Source organism: Phyllostomus hastatus, unplaced genomic scaffold (assembly GCF_019186645.2).
Source record: "Phyllostomus hastatus isolate PE091 unplaced genomic scaffold, TTU_PhHast_1.1 phas_scaffold_216, whole genome shotgun sequence".
Taxonomy (NCBI): Eukaryota; Metazoa; Chordata; class Mammalia; order Chiroptera; family Phyllostomidae; genus Phyllostomus; species Phyllostomus hastatus.
This window is the reverse complement of record NW_025334018.1, coordinates 11,366,907-11,381,150: the sequence shown is the minus strand read 5'-3', so window position 1 is coordinate 11,381,150 and position 14,244 is coordinate 11,366,907. Positions and strand designations below refer to the sequence as shown.

General features: G+C 50.1%; 1 protein-coding gene across 1 annotated transcript in view; it reads right to left on the bottom strand.

Annotated features, from left to right (window-relative positions):
• Positions 1-732: 732 nt before the first annotated feature.
• Positions 733-14,244, bottom strand: part of CD58 (CD58 molecule) — a 57,070-nt gene continuing 43,558 nt past the window's right edge. Inside the window, exons 4-6 of the mRNA XM_045817316.1 lie at positions 8,219-8,293; positions 5,668-5,704; positions 733-1,487 (exon numbers count right to left, since the gene is read on the bottom strand). Of these exons, the coding sequence (XP_045673272.1) occupies positions 1,478-1,487; positions 5,668-5,704; positions 8,219-8,293 (122 nt within the window). The 3' untranslated portion in view covers positions 733-1,477. The remainder of the gene's footprint in view (positions 1,488-5,667; positions 5,705-8,218; positions 8,294-14,244) is intronic.

Genomic DNA, 14,244 nt, shown 5'->3' with positions numbered 1-14,244 from the left:
GACTGGGGCAGCCGCTGGTGAGAAAGGGGAAGTCAAGAACCTGGGGGGCGCCGTGCCAGGACACCGTGTTCGCAGGTTCTGAAACACTCTGACTCGGAAAGAACGCAGCATCCGCAGAGTGACACTGACCGAGGGCTACAATCCGCACGGAGGAAGGGGGTGTGGGGCGGCACGCGCACCGACGCGGAGGGGCGGTCTGGAAGCAGAGTGAACCCCGGGCGGACGCCTTCCCTCCCTCTAGGCCCAGCGGCCAAGGGGCAGGGGCAGCGGTGGTGGCTATATGATGGCTGGAAGGGGCTGGGGCTGGGGCCAGCCGGGGCTACCCCCTTCCTTCTGCATTTGTGTATGACGGAATGGTTTCTAAGAGTTCTCTGCTGTCCACCTGTCAGCATGACCATGCACACAACGCCCTAAATGGGTGAGAGATGTTAAAGACACGAATCTCCCTGCCCCACCGAGGTCCTAGCCTGCATTTGGAGGGTGGGTGCCGGGCGTCTTTGCGGGAAACAGAAGACTCCCCCAGACCTCCCTCCCGTCAGCATCCACACACCCACGGGCGAAAGGGCTTTGTCTCTCTCCTTCTCTCCACCACCGATCCCACTATGAGTTATTTTTCCTCTAAAACAAAAGACAAGTGGGGTATAGATTTCAGCGAAAAGCATTTACCTCCTGAGGGAGGTGACAATTTTAATTTTCACCTCAAGAGGAAAAAAGAGCCGAGCCACCTCATTGTTTATGTACATATTTACATTTATTTACATTTTGTTATAAAGTACGCAGGCGATGGAGCAACTAATACACGTTTGGTGGGTTTCAAGTCACATTCCCGAAGTTCCGTGGGACACGACACAGGAGCAGCAGCAGCAGCGCTGCGCAGGCAGGTCCGTCGGCTGCAGCACCACCCCACACGCCCAGGCTGTGGGCCGCTCTCCCACACCGCCCCCCCAGGGGAACACAGCAGCCAGCAATGAGTGTATAAATAAGTGAAATGACAAACAGCGGTTCTTTTTCTCTCACCTTCCTGTCTCTCGCTAAAATCAATAAATAAAAAGTAATACAATAAAGTTTTAAAAGTCCTCCCCTAAGGGGATGTGTTTTCATTACTTTTAGAGAGAGAGGAATGGAAAGAGAGAGAAACATCGATGTCAGAAGCGTCACCTGGTTGGCTCTCATACGCACCCCGACCACATGGACTGACGTACAAGCTGGGTATGTACCCTGACTAGGAGTCAAACCTGCAGCCTTTGGGATGACATTCCAACCAACAATGGCCAAAGCATAACATAAATTTTCAAAAGAGAGGCAGTCTGGGAAAAAAGAGAGGGAGAGAATGTGAGAGAGAAAGAGATTTGAGGGGGGGTCTTTCTGCAGAGTCCATCGCTATTTTAAAAAATATGGTATAAAAATAAATGATGGTAAGCCACATGGCTTTCAAAGCCATGGTGATCGAAAGTCTGATGTCATCTTCTAGGAGCTGTCAACTGGAGCTGCAAGAAAAAAATGTCCCCATTAGTACCCAGTAAAAGGCAGTCAGTGGGTGTTGCAGGTCAAGAGTCACGATTACCCTCCCATTCAAATGTGAGTGGCCCTTTGTGATACATCCATCAGCGGCAAGGGTGCTAGGGAGCAGAGCTGGAGGGAGACTGGTCTGGAGGCCGCATGGTAGCTGGAGAGCCACCTTCAGCAGCGTGGCACTAACCAACGAACAACCTGTCTCCTCCCCCGACTCAGCCTTGGAGCGGAACAGAAGTCTCTGCCCAGCAGAGCTGAGACAAGCCAGGAAGGCCACACGGACACTGCTGCCCCTTCCAACGTGTATTTCCTTCTTTTCCACTCGACTCTCCCGGGTGGCTGCCTTGCCACCTTGACTTCTCCTCTGTCACCTCTGTGGTGAGACAGACGCCCCTGGGTTAGCTCAGAGGAAGTGCCCCCTCCCCCGCCCCGAGCACGCCCCTCCACCTGCCACTTTTCTGCTTTTTGCCTGCTCCGCAGTCTGGACATCCACGGACCAGCCCGGACCAGCCCAGAGTTCCCAAAACGTCGGGGCTCCAGAACCGGCCTTTATAAAAATTCCGGCTGTGGTCGAGGGTTAGGGAAAGGAAGAGAAATTGGAGCTTCCCTTAGTCGGAGCCTCACGGAACAAGGAAACGTGCGCTGGGATTTCCGAGGGGGATGCGGGGCGGCCCTTCTCAAGCTCGCTCTGGCCAGCCCAGGGCTCCCTGAGAGCAGCTCCTTGTAACGCTCGCGCCCCCCACTCCCCCGCCCCGCCCTCCAGCTCCCCACTCCCTGCCCTCTCCCCAGGGGTCTCCCCGCCCACCCCACACTGCCTGTTTTAGCCCCTGCCAAAGAACCAGGCCTGCATTGCCAGCTCACCTGCAGGGGCAGGGGGGAGATGCCGCCCACCCATCTGCCCTCCCAGAGAAAGGGGCGACTCTGCTGCCCTTTTAATCTGACGGATTTCGCTCTGTTTCCCAGACATGCACCACAAACGGAGAACACCAGCACTCCCGGCGACGGCAACGGCCTCAACTACTGCCTGGGTGAGGCCTGCACTGCCGCGTCCCCGCTCCCTCAGACACCTGATCTCTCCTCGACTGTCCTCAGGTGTGTCCAGCTGCGCTTCGATCTCCCTGACACGGTCCCCAAGGAGAGGTGGCGAGTCTGCATTTGCTCCTGGTCACACTTATCCCCTCCCTGACTCTTCCCCTAAATCCCTGCCCTTCCGTCATGCATGGAACGCTTTCCTAAGGGAGTTTAGGGCACGCCCCCTGAAGCCACGGTGGGTTCTTTAAATTTAAAAATTATCAGATAGACAGGGAACACACAAAGTGCAAAACTGGAATAGTATGCCAAGTACACAAAACTATACTGAGAAACTGAGCCCCTCTCCCACGGCAGCCCCAAGCCACCCAGGTTTCCCCAGGATGTCGCCCCGAGGTGTCGGCTCTACCCTCCTGGACTCGTGACCCCCCCAGTGTTTGCACGCAAACCCCTCCTGCTCAGGAAGCTGCCCGGGCTCCCTGTGCCCACGTCCGTCCCCTCAGGGGCCCGACACCTGAAGATTTCCCTGCAAATATTCAGTCTCTGCTGCCACTTTTCCAGCCAACGGCCAGGTCGGTGCCCCTCCGACCTCTGCCCCGGCTGCCTCTCCCCGCTGGAGCCCCGTCCACGCTGCTCTGGCTTTGGAGATCCAGCTCGAGTCTCCCCCTTCACTGTCCTCACCTCCCCTTACTGGGGGCCGACATGCTGGCCCGTCACCGTGCGTGCTGCTCGCCTAAGTTCTTCTGCATTGTCAGCACTCATCCCTTCTCCCCGGTGTGACCACGGCTTCTCGACGGCAGGGGCCCTAACACGTGCTTTGTCGGGGTCCCACCGACACGGCGCCTGCCATCAGGGAATCTCCACACGGGTTTGTGGAAAAGGTAAAAGAGCCCGTGAAGAGGAAGTTCTGGAATATACCTCTCTCACCTCCATCACCCCTCTCGGTGGCCCCGGATACCAACCCTCCCCTGCGTGACCTGCATTGCCATAGGTCACGATGGCCAAGCCTCCGCTGCCCCCAGCGGGATCCCAGCAGGGGCAGGCTTGGACCCCAGCCTCCCCTGGCACTCATCCGAAATGCCCCGCCTCTCGGCCGGCGCACCCGCTCCTCCCCACAGTGCGCCTGAGCTCTCAGACTCCCCTCCAGCCCCTCTCCGTGTGGCCCCCGGCCCATCGGCTCCTTGAGGCCTCACTGCCCTGCCCAGCCTGTGCCCCACGGCTAGCTGAGCCGTCCCCTGGAATCCCTGCCCCCAGCCTTCTGCCACAGTGGACTTCTGGGGTCAGCTGGTCACTGTCCCACACCACAGCTGGGGACAAAGGAAGCCGTGTAGTCCATCCGTTGGTCCGACCTCACCCAAACGGCGGCACAGCCGGCCTTCCCGCAGCCCCACGCCAACCACTCACGCAAAGGCTTGCTTGAAAACCAGCAACTCGCCGAAGTCAAAGGTCTCGCCTGCCTGTCTTCCTCCTCTGCCTCTCTGCAGCTTTAACACGGAGCCCCTCGCCCGAGATCTCTCGCAGGGTGGACTGCGCCCACCTGACCCCCACTGCCCCTCACCCCAGGACCTCCCGCTTCTCCTCCCTGGTGACCACAGGTGCTCAGGACATCGGCTACTGTCCTGATCAAGATGCCCCCCAACCTGCAACTCCAGCCCCAGCCCCACAGCCCCTCCTCCGACTACCTGCTGAGGATAGCCACTCAAGTAACGTGCCCGCACCCCGAACTCAACCTGTCAAGGCCCAAATTCATCATCTTTCCTCCCACAGAGGAGCCCTGTCTGACTGCTCGGCTGTGCCGGGTGGTGCCACTGTCTCCTGGGCACCAGAGGTCAGAAATCCTGCCACCTTTGGCTTCTTTCTTGCAGAATATGAATGATCCTGGCAGCGGACATGTATTAAGCAGCAGTATGTGCCAGTCACTATTCGAAGCATTTTACTTACATGAACTTGTTTCTGCTGTTTCTATGCTATTGTTACGGGTGCTGTCCTTGTCACGTCTGTACTACTGTGACACCCATTTTCCACGGAAGACAACCAAGGCACAGAGAGGGCAAGCGACTAGTCTGGGACCCGGGAGAGACGCAGCTGGCATGCACACCCAGGACTGCGGGGCCAGAGCTGCACTCCCCGCCGAACTTCTGGTGTTCATACGATCTCCACACGTCCTCACGAACCCAGCCCTCCATCTTCATTTCCGCCACGGACCCCTGATTCAGGTCCTCTGTGCTTGGCCGGATTACTCCATTTATCCACTCCCCGGTGTCCGCGCCTCTGGCCACTTCCCTGCTAATTAAGTCACCCTGACCTTTGCTAGCAGAGAGCTCTTTCTACAGGGAAGTTCTGCTCAAAACTCTGCAGTCGCTCCCCTGAAGAGAAGGCCCAAAACGCTCAGCCACTCTGCACGTCTTGGTCTGGCCCGACCTGCAGGTCCAGCCCCATCTCCCTGTCACCCCCGCCCCGCCATCTGCCACCCAAAAGAGGACGACTCGCCCCTTCCTACCCTGCCTTCTGCAGCCCCGGGCCCTGTCTCTTCCCTGCACCCGTCAAAGCACAGCTCACGGGCCCCTGCCTCCTGCCACCAGTGGGATCTATCACGAGGGGCCTTAGGGAGCCTCCTTATGGCAGTTTACTAACGACACTGTCACTGCTAATTATGTGGGTGTTCTATCTTTCGTTGGCGACACAGGCCCAGCTCTGGCCCAGGCTCCTGAGGAGAACTCTGTCCTCGGGCCAATGTTCTGGGATGGGAGGAGGGGCACTGTGCCGGTGAGCGGTGCAACCCTTGGAGTCTGAAGACCTAGATTTGCATCTTGGCTCCACCACTTACTAACAACGGGACTTGACTCCTCTGAGGGTCACACTCAGCATCTGGAGCACATGGCACTGACACCCCGTGCAAGGCTCACTGGGAGGGCTCGATGAGGTGCGGGAAGTGGCCAGCACTGGGCAGGGCATGTGGGCGGTGCTTAATGAGCTGCCGTCAGTGTGTCTGCTGATGTCAGATCTACTGGCAGATCCGTGGAATCTGGCTCCCCCCCCAGGTGGCAGGCACCGTGACCTCCAGGCTGTTCCGGTTCTAGAACCCGACGCACAGTTTACCCACTGCACAGTCCACAGGGTACTTACATGGTTGCTTCTCCTCTTCTGCTTGGTTTCCAACAACCTACGAATGAAGAAATATTCACCTCAGTTACAGAACGGGAAGCAGATGCATAAACCTGGAATTACTAACTGCCTTTTAGTGACCTGAATCTGGTTTTAGTGACCTAAAACCAGAGCCCTGTCGAGCTGGCATTCCTAACTCTCCTGAATGCTTACATGAAATCGGCTACAGAGAGTTGTTCAAAAATTAGTCATCAGATGAGAGAAAAATGAAAACTGCTGAGAAAATGGTTATTTCTAGAGCAGCTTGGGCAAAGGCTAAAGATGAAGGCAAGACTAGAATGGTTGGGATAAACGCTGCACACCGGAAGTATAATGTGAGCCACACAAGTATTAGAAAAATTTCTGTAGCCACATGACAGAGTAAAAATAAATCAGTAAAATCAATTTTCATAATATATTCCATTTATTAGCCCAATGTATAAAAATATTTTCATTTCAATGTGTAATCAATGCAGACATTACTAATGAGATACTTCACAGTCCTTTTCCTATCCTAAGTCTTACAAATCTAGCCTGCATTTTATACTCACGGCACACCTCACCTTGGCCTCTCACACGTCACGGGCTCAAGAGCCACAGGTGGCTTGTGGCTGCTGACTCGGGCAGCGCAGGCTTAGGTGTGTACACACCGGTGTCCTTCCCACAGAGCATCGGCCTTGGCCTAGAGCCACGCCCGTGGTCCAGCAGCCTCGCCTGCTGTTGTGACTGGGCACCAAACGGTGTTTGTCACTGCCGGAGCTGTTTCCGTTCACCTCTCCTTCCAAAAGCTCCAGACAGGCCAAGCACCTCGCCATTTCCCAATGAATGGCTTTAGAGTGGAGATTTTTGCCAAAGAAATTATTTTTTAGAACAAATTTTTTCAAGTTATATGGTGCTAGCAGTACTGACAACTGGAGTAATTTCCTTTCCGTTAAATGAACTTTTTTTTAAGTTAAATCTACCAGTTGTCACAGAGTTTGGGTACACAGTGTGGCACCTTCCTTTGGTTCGGGTCTTCTGGTGAAAGACCCCTAACAGCACTCACTGAGTGAAAAAGGACTTTGATTCCTGGGGACCAATCTGTTCAGGCAATGACTATCTGTAATACCCACTATTTGGGAATTAAAAATAACTTTTTTAAAAAAAGGAACACTTGAGATCCAAATTTTACTCATTGGTAATGATGCCTTAAAACTTTCTTCAGCTGATTTTTTATAACTTGTTTAGAGGTGAGTCAATTAACTGATAATCTCTTATGTAGGGGTCTTCGTGGTATTTGCAACCTGTAATATGTAAACAGTGCCCTTGGGAAATCATATCCTAGTGCCAATATCCCCACACAGTCTAGGTCGGCACTGACCAGCAGAACTTGCTGCAATGCAGGAGTTGTTTTCTTCTAGGCTATTCAAAACGGCAGCCAGGCCCTGGCTAGCTAGCTCAGTTAGTTAGAGTGTCGGCCTGACACACCAAGGTTGCGAGTTTGATCCCCAGTCAGGGCACATGCAAGAATCAACCAATGAGTGCATAAATAAGCGGAACAACAAATCAATGTTTCTCTCTCAAATCAATAAATAAAAATAAAAATAATATTTAAAAAAATATCAGTAAAAATAAAACTGGTAGCCACTAACCGTGGGCGGTTACTGAGAACTTGAAATGTGGCTATCGCGACTGAAGAACTAAATTTAAATTTCATCTATTTTTAGGTAATTAAATATTATATGTCAATCACTACACATGGGTAGTGCCCACTTCCTGAACAGTGCAGGTCTCGGAAAATGGAAACCCCGTTTGCGGACTTGGTTTGAAGCGTGTGTGTGAGATGACATGGGCCCTACGGGCCGTCGCCTTGCAGAAGGCTCCCCCTTTCGCACTCCCCGTGGGAGGGGCAGACTAGTCTTGCACACACCCTTCTGGTGAAGGCTGCCATGGAAACTGACGGAGCTGCAAGAACATCTGTTCCCGTCTGGTCAGTGTCCTTCGGGACTTGAGAAAGGGCTGCTTGTCTGGTCACCAGCTCCATATGAGCTGCTTTCTAGGTTGGCCGGGGATCTCTGGGGGACTAAGGAAGGCTCAGGAAGTAATACCCAATCACTACTACCTACTCCAAGTCACCCAGCTCCACAAAAACTCCTCCCTACCTGGGCCCTCCTAGGCTATACGACGTGGACATTATAACTACAGCAGCCGAGAGCAAGGGGTCTTCTGCAAAATCGAACTTGAAGCCCAGAAGTATAACTATATGTTGAAGAGGACCACAGACAGCAGGAGGCCGTGGAGCAGGCCCCAGGAACACCCGGCCGTGCCCCTGCCTGGAAAGCTCACCGCAGCCGGAGGATCCAATCCACCTCAAAACAAAGCAGGACTTGGAGGAACCCGGCACACTCAACGACCCAGACAAGTAAAACGAACGCTTCTGTTTCTTTCAAAATGCCTAAAATTTCAAACTTTGTTTTCAACTTTGAACTCTTCCTTTTCTAGCCTTTGAAATACCAATTCAAGTTTGAAAATTTTTAAAGAAAAGTATACATACAGCATACAAATCCGGATATGGCTACTAGTACTACTGCGACCGTGGCTATAAGTAGATATCTGTGCCTTAATTTATCTGTAAAAAAAAAAAAGAAATACAATTAGCTCAACTGATCAAAATAGAGATAGAGTTGATCCCCCGTATTTGCAGTTTCCATGTTTGCAATTTACCCACTTGCTGAAACTTATTTGTATTCCCCAAACCCACGCTCGCAGCTCTTTCTTGGTCAGCTGTGCACATGCGCAGCAGAACGGTGAAAACGTGAGTCGCCCGAAGCCCCTGTCCTGCCGAGTCTGAGCTGGGCAGCGCCCTGCCTCCCGTTTCAGCTCTCACGCCATAAACAAGGGTTCTGTTCCTGTTCTCTTTAGTTCCGCTTTTGCACATATTTTTGGTTTGTTTTTTTGGTTGGTGATCCCACTGTTAAAATGGCCCGCAGGCACAGTGCTGAAATGTGGTCTGGTATCCCTGCGCACGAGAAGGCTGTGCCGTGCCCTACAGGGAAAATACGGATGTTAGGTAAGCTTCATTTAAGCATGAGTTATAGTGCTGCTGGCCATGGGTTCGATGTTAATTAGTCAATAACATGTATTAATTAAGATGTCTCTTAAAAAAAAAAAAACCAACAAGGCTATCTATTGCTATTTTGCCAAAAACGTTGTGACCGGAGGCTGGCAGGAGCCTGCCCTGGTCTTTCTCCTGGGGGCAGTGGCTCAGCATCCGCTCCGTCTGGGTTCGCAGTGACTTCATAGAACAACGTCACTACCACGGATAAGGAGAATGGGCGACTATTTCCTTTGCACGGCAACAAAACCATCCACAGAACACATGGGAGAAGATAATCACCAATGATACCTCTGATTAGAGGTTAACATCCAAAATTTATAAAGAACTCATGCTACTCAACACCAAAAAAATCAAACAATCCAATTAAAAATCTATAAATAGCATTGGTTAGTATAGACATTTTAATGATGTTAATTCTTCCTATCCATGAACATGGTATGTGCTTCTATTTGTTTGTATCTTCTTCAATTCCTTTCTTTAGTGTCTCATCATTCTCCAAGTACAGATCTTTTCCCTTCATGGTTAAACTTATTTCTAGGTATTTTTGCTGCAGTTGTAAATGGGATTGTTTTCTTAGTTTCTCTTTCCAATAGATCATTATTGGTATATAGAAATGCAACCAATTTCTGAATATTAATTTTCCACCCTACTACATTGATCAGTTCTAGTTTCTTTGATGCAATCTTTGGGCTTTCTATGTACAATGTCATGTCACCTCTGCAAATAATGACAGTTTTACTTCTTCCTTTCTAATCTGGATGCCCTTTATTTCTTCTTCTTCTCTGACTGCTGTGGCCAGGACTTCCAGTACTGTGTTGAACAACAGTGGTGAAAGCAGACATCCCTGCCTTGTTCCTGGTGTTAAGGGAGAAGCTTTTGGTCTTTCCTTGTTGAATATGATGTTGGCCACAGGTTTGTCATGTACGGCCTTTATTATGAGACTGTATGTTACTTCTATTCCCACTGAGAGTTTTACATCATAAATTGGTGCTGGATTTTATCAAATGCTTTTTCTGCATCTATTGATATGATCATGTGATTTCTATCCCTCCTTTTGTTTATGTGGTGTATCTCATAAACTGAATTGTGGATATTGTACCAATCTTGCGTCCCAGGAATGCATCTCACTTGACAGTGGTGTGTGATTTCTAGTTTCGTAGCCCTGTGGTCAGAGATGATGCCTGATATGATTTCAATCTTCTTGAATTTATTGAGGCCTGTTTTGTGTCCTAACACATAGTCTATCTACAAAATGTTTCATGTGCCCTTTAAAATAATGTATATTCTGCTGATTTAAAATAATGTATGTTCTTGGGGTAAAATGCTCTGAAAATATCAATTAAATTCATCTCGTCCAGTGTGTCATGGAAAACCACTGTTTCCTTGTTGATTTTTTGTCTGAAAGATCTATCCATTGATGTCAGTGGGGTCTTAAAATCCCCTACTATGACTGTATTACTGTCAGTTTCTCCCTTTATGTCCATCAAGACTTGCTTTAGATCTTTAGTTGCTCCTAAGTTGTGTGCATAATTGTGTACAAGGGTTATACCCTCCTGTTGGATTGGTCCCTTTATCATCATGTAATACTCTTCTTTGTCTCTTGTTATAGCCTTTCTTTTAAAGTCTGTTTTTTTCTGAGTATTGCTACCCTAGCTTCTTTTCATTTCCATTTGCATGAAATATTTTTTCATACCTTTACTTTTAGTCTCTATCTTTCATTTGTAGTGGGTCTCTTATAGACAGCACACACACACACACACACACACACACACACACACACACGGGTCTTGTTTTCTTATCCATTCAGCTACTTTATATATTTTGATTGGGACATTTAATCCATTTACATTTAAAATGATTATTGATAGACATGTATTTATGGCCACTTTATTCTTTATAACTATGTTCCTCTTGTTTTCTTTCTTCTTCTTAAAGAAGACTCTTTAACATTTGTTGCAAAATTGGTTTGGTGGTAATGAACTTACCAGCTTTTTCTGGTCTAGAAAGCTCTTTATTTCTCCTTCAGTTTTAAATGATAGCCTTGCTGCATAGAGTTGTCTTGGTTGTAGGTCTTTGCTTTTCATCACTTTGAATATTTCACTGCAATCCCTTCTGGCCTGAAATGTTTCTGTTGAGAAATAAGCTGACAGTCTTATGGGAGCTCCCTTGTAGGTAACTAACCATTTTTCTCTTGCTGCTTTTAAGATTCTGCCTTTGTCTTTAACCTTTGTCTTTTTAATTATGTGTCTTGGAGAAGGCCTCTTTCAATTCATCTTGTTTGGGACTCTGTGTTTCCTGGACATGTGAGTTTTTCCTTCACCAAGTCAGAGAAGTTTTCCATCATTATTTCTTCTAATAGTTTCTCAATCCTTTGCTCTCTCTCTTCTTCTGGTACCCCCTGGATGTCGGTATTGATACACTTCACGTTGTCCCAGAGTTTTCTGAAACTATACTCCTTTTTTAAAATTCTTTTTTTCTTTTTGCTGCCCTATTGGGTGTTTTCTGCTATCTTGTCTTTTGAATCACTGATTCAGTCCTTTGCTTCTTCTAGCCTGCTGTTGACTCCTTCTAGTGCCTTCTTCACTTCAGATACTGTCCGCATCGTTTCTGACTGTTTCTTTTTAATGGTCTTTATGTCCTTTTTATGTTTACTATCCCTTTAAGTTCTCAGTGAGTTCATCCATTCTTCCCCTAGTTCCCTGAGCAACCTTATAAGCACTGTTTTAAACCTTCTTCCTGGTAGCCTGTTTGCCTCCATTTCATTTAGTTCTTTTTCTGGGGATTTCTCCTGTCCTTTCATTTGGGGCATGTTTGTCTCCCCATTTTGTCTCCCCCTCTGTATTTTTCCTGTGCATTAGGTAGACCTGCTATGCCTCCATGTCTTGGTATGGTGGCCTTATGTAGTAGGTGCCCTGTAGGGTCCAGTGCCAGGCTGCCTGATCACCTGAGCTAGCTGCTCCAGGCATGCTCCTTGTGTGGGTGACGGGAGCCCTCCTGTTGTAGTTGAGTCTTCATTGCTGTTGGCCTGCCCGTGGGTGAGGGTTCCCCTCTGGCTAGTTACAAGGATTGACCCTGATAGCATTGCATGAGCTACTGCACAGGGGCTGACTCCATGAAGCAGAATCCACTCCAACAGCGTCTGGTGGCTGCCCAGATCTCCCTTTGGGTATGTCACTTGTGGAGGTAATTGAATCCTGCTCTGACATAGTCTAAAGCTTGCCACCGGGTGTGTTGCTTCTGGGGAAACTTGGGAGGGGTTCTCGTGCAGATCAATGTCAGGTACTGCCTGTGACTGGCCCTGAGCTACCTGTTTGGAGCTACAAAGCAATCCACAGTTTGCCTCTGCTGGGCCTAGGTGTGCATGGAAGGGGCCAAGTTGCACACCAAGGCTGGTGTCCACTAGCACTGAACCTGGGGAAGACCAGCAAAAGGCCCAAGGCTGAGATGCTCCTCCACCTGCTTGCTGCCTGTTAGGTTCAGTCACTGAAAGAGCCTCTGGTGACATGTGAGTTGTATGAGGTAGGTTCTCAGTGAGCCACTGGGCAGGGGTGAGTAGCGTTCATCAGATTAATACAGATTCAAACTCAGCACCAGTGCTGGGTCTGGGGCCACTCAGCAACAGTCTTGGGGCACACCTAGGTCAGTCACCACCCACCAGGGTCTCAAGGAGTCATCAGAGTGAGACCAGCAGAGTTCATCAGGCCCAAACAGACCAAGATTTGGCCATGTGGAGGGAGGGCTCTGCACAGGAATAGTGGCTCCAGTTGGGTGTGTGAGAGAAAAACAGCCCCTCCCCTGGAGCCACACAACTCAGTCTCGGACTCCCGCTGTGTTTGCCCCCAACATCCCAAGTCGACACCAGAGGTTCCAGGAGCAGACTCCTCCACAGAGTCGGGAGGGTGGGGCTGCTGCATTTCACTAGGTTGATGCCATGTGGAGGGAACGCTCAACCCAGCAAAGGCGGCATCTGCGGGTGGTGCGGGAGAGGGACTCAGCACAGGGACCCTGGTGGCTGTCCCTTCAGCACTCTCCCAAGAGCCACACAATCCAGTCTATCCTAGCACGTCTCCAGTCTTCTCTGATCTTCCCTCCCTCTGCCACGGCGCAAGGTGAGTGGGTGCACATGAGATTTTGTGCAATGAAGCCTTTAAGAGGGTGCCTGGGTTTCTAGCAGACTCCCATCTTTCCCTGGCGGACAGAATCCCTACTGATCTTCACAGCCAGCTGTTGTATGGGCTCCTCTTCTTGGCTCCAGTGTTCGGGGCTGAGGAACCCGGTGTGGGGTTGAGACTCCATGTTCCTTAGGGGGAACCTTGGCAGCCAGGTTATCCCCCCGAATTCTCAGCTGCTGCACATGGGTGCAGGGCCAATTCCTTCCATGCCTCCTCCCTTCCTACCAGTCTCAGCGAGGCTTCTCCTGTGAATCCCTGGTTAAAGACTTCTATCCAGCTACTCCTCAGGTGGTTGTTCAGGTTGACTGTTCTATAATCCAGCTCAGACCAGGGAGGAGGCAAGTCTAACTTCCACCTATTCTGTCACCATCTTCTTCCCCCACACCCTTTCCTCCTATTAGGAACACAGGTGCATTAGAACAAATAGGCAGTCACTATTAGTTCAACTGGAGAGGCCCCTGGCCAGACCCTGCCAGTTGCCCCCATATCCATTCTCCCCCCTTTTGTAACAGAACTCAGACTTTCAGCTGGGCACATTGACATTCAACTAAAAGATTACATTCCCAGCCTTTCTTGCAGCTAGGTTTGACCACGTGACTAAGTTTTAGGCAATATAATGCAAGAAGGGCTCAGTGGTATTTCCCGTCTCCCTAAAAGGACAAGGCGGGCCAGTTCTCCCTCCTGAATCCTGTCGCCTGAGACAGATGGGGAGGCAGCAGGAGCTGGACCGCTCTCGGGTCTCTGACAACTTCACAAAACAACAGTGTGCCCAGAGCTGCCTACCTCCGGATTTTTAACATGGAAGAAGAAATCTCACTGTTAAGCCATGGTTACATTTTCATTTTAAACAGCTGAATCTGATGCTAATTGATACAGTTCCTTCCAAAAGCCTCTCTCCCCGGGAGATGCCAGATGCTGCCATCACTTTGGAAGAGCAGAGATTCAGGGGAGGTAACAACGATGACAGAAGTTCCTAACTCTCGGTGCTTCCTCTTTGCCCTGTCCCTCGCGCTGACAGGGAGTCACTCCCTCTTCACTTGGCTTCGGAGACACCACATTTTTGCATTTTTCTCCCCACCTCTCTTCCAGTCCTTTTCAGTCTCCTTTGCTGGATCCTCTTCCTCTTAACAGCCCTAAGTGCCAGAGTCCCCCCGTCCCGGGACTCTGATCCCTGACGTCCACTCCAAATAACCTCCTCTAGTCCAAGGCTTCCAGTGCCCACTCTACTCCATGCCCAGACTCACACCTCCAGCTTTCTCCATTCACTAGAGACCTGCAGTCACACCGAAA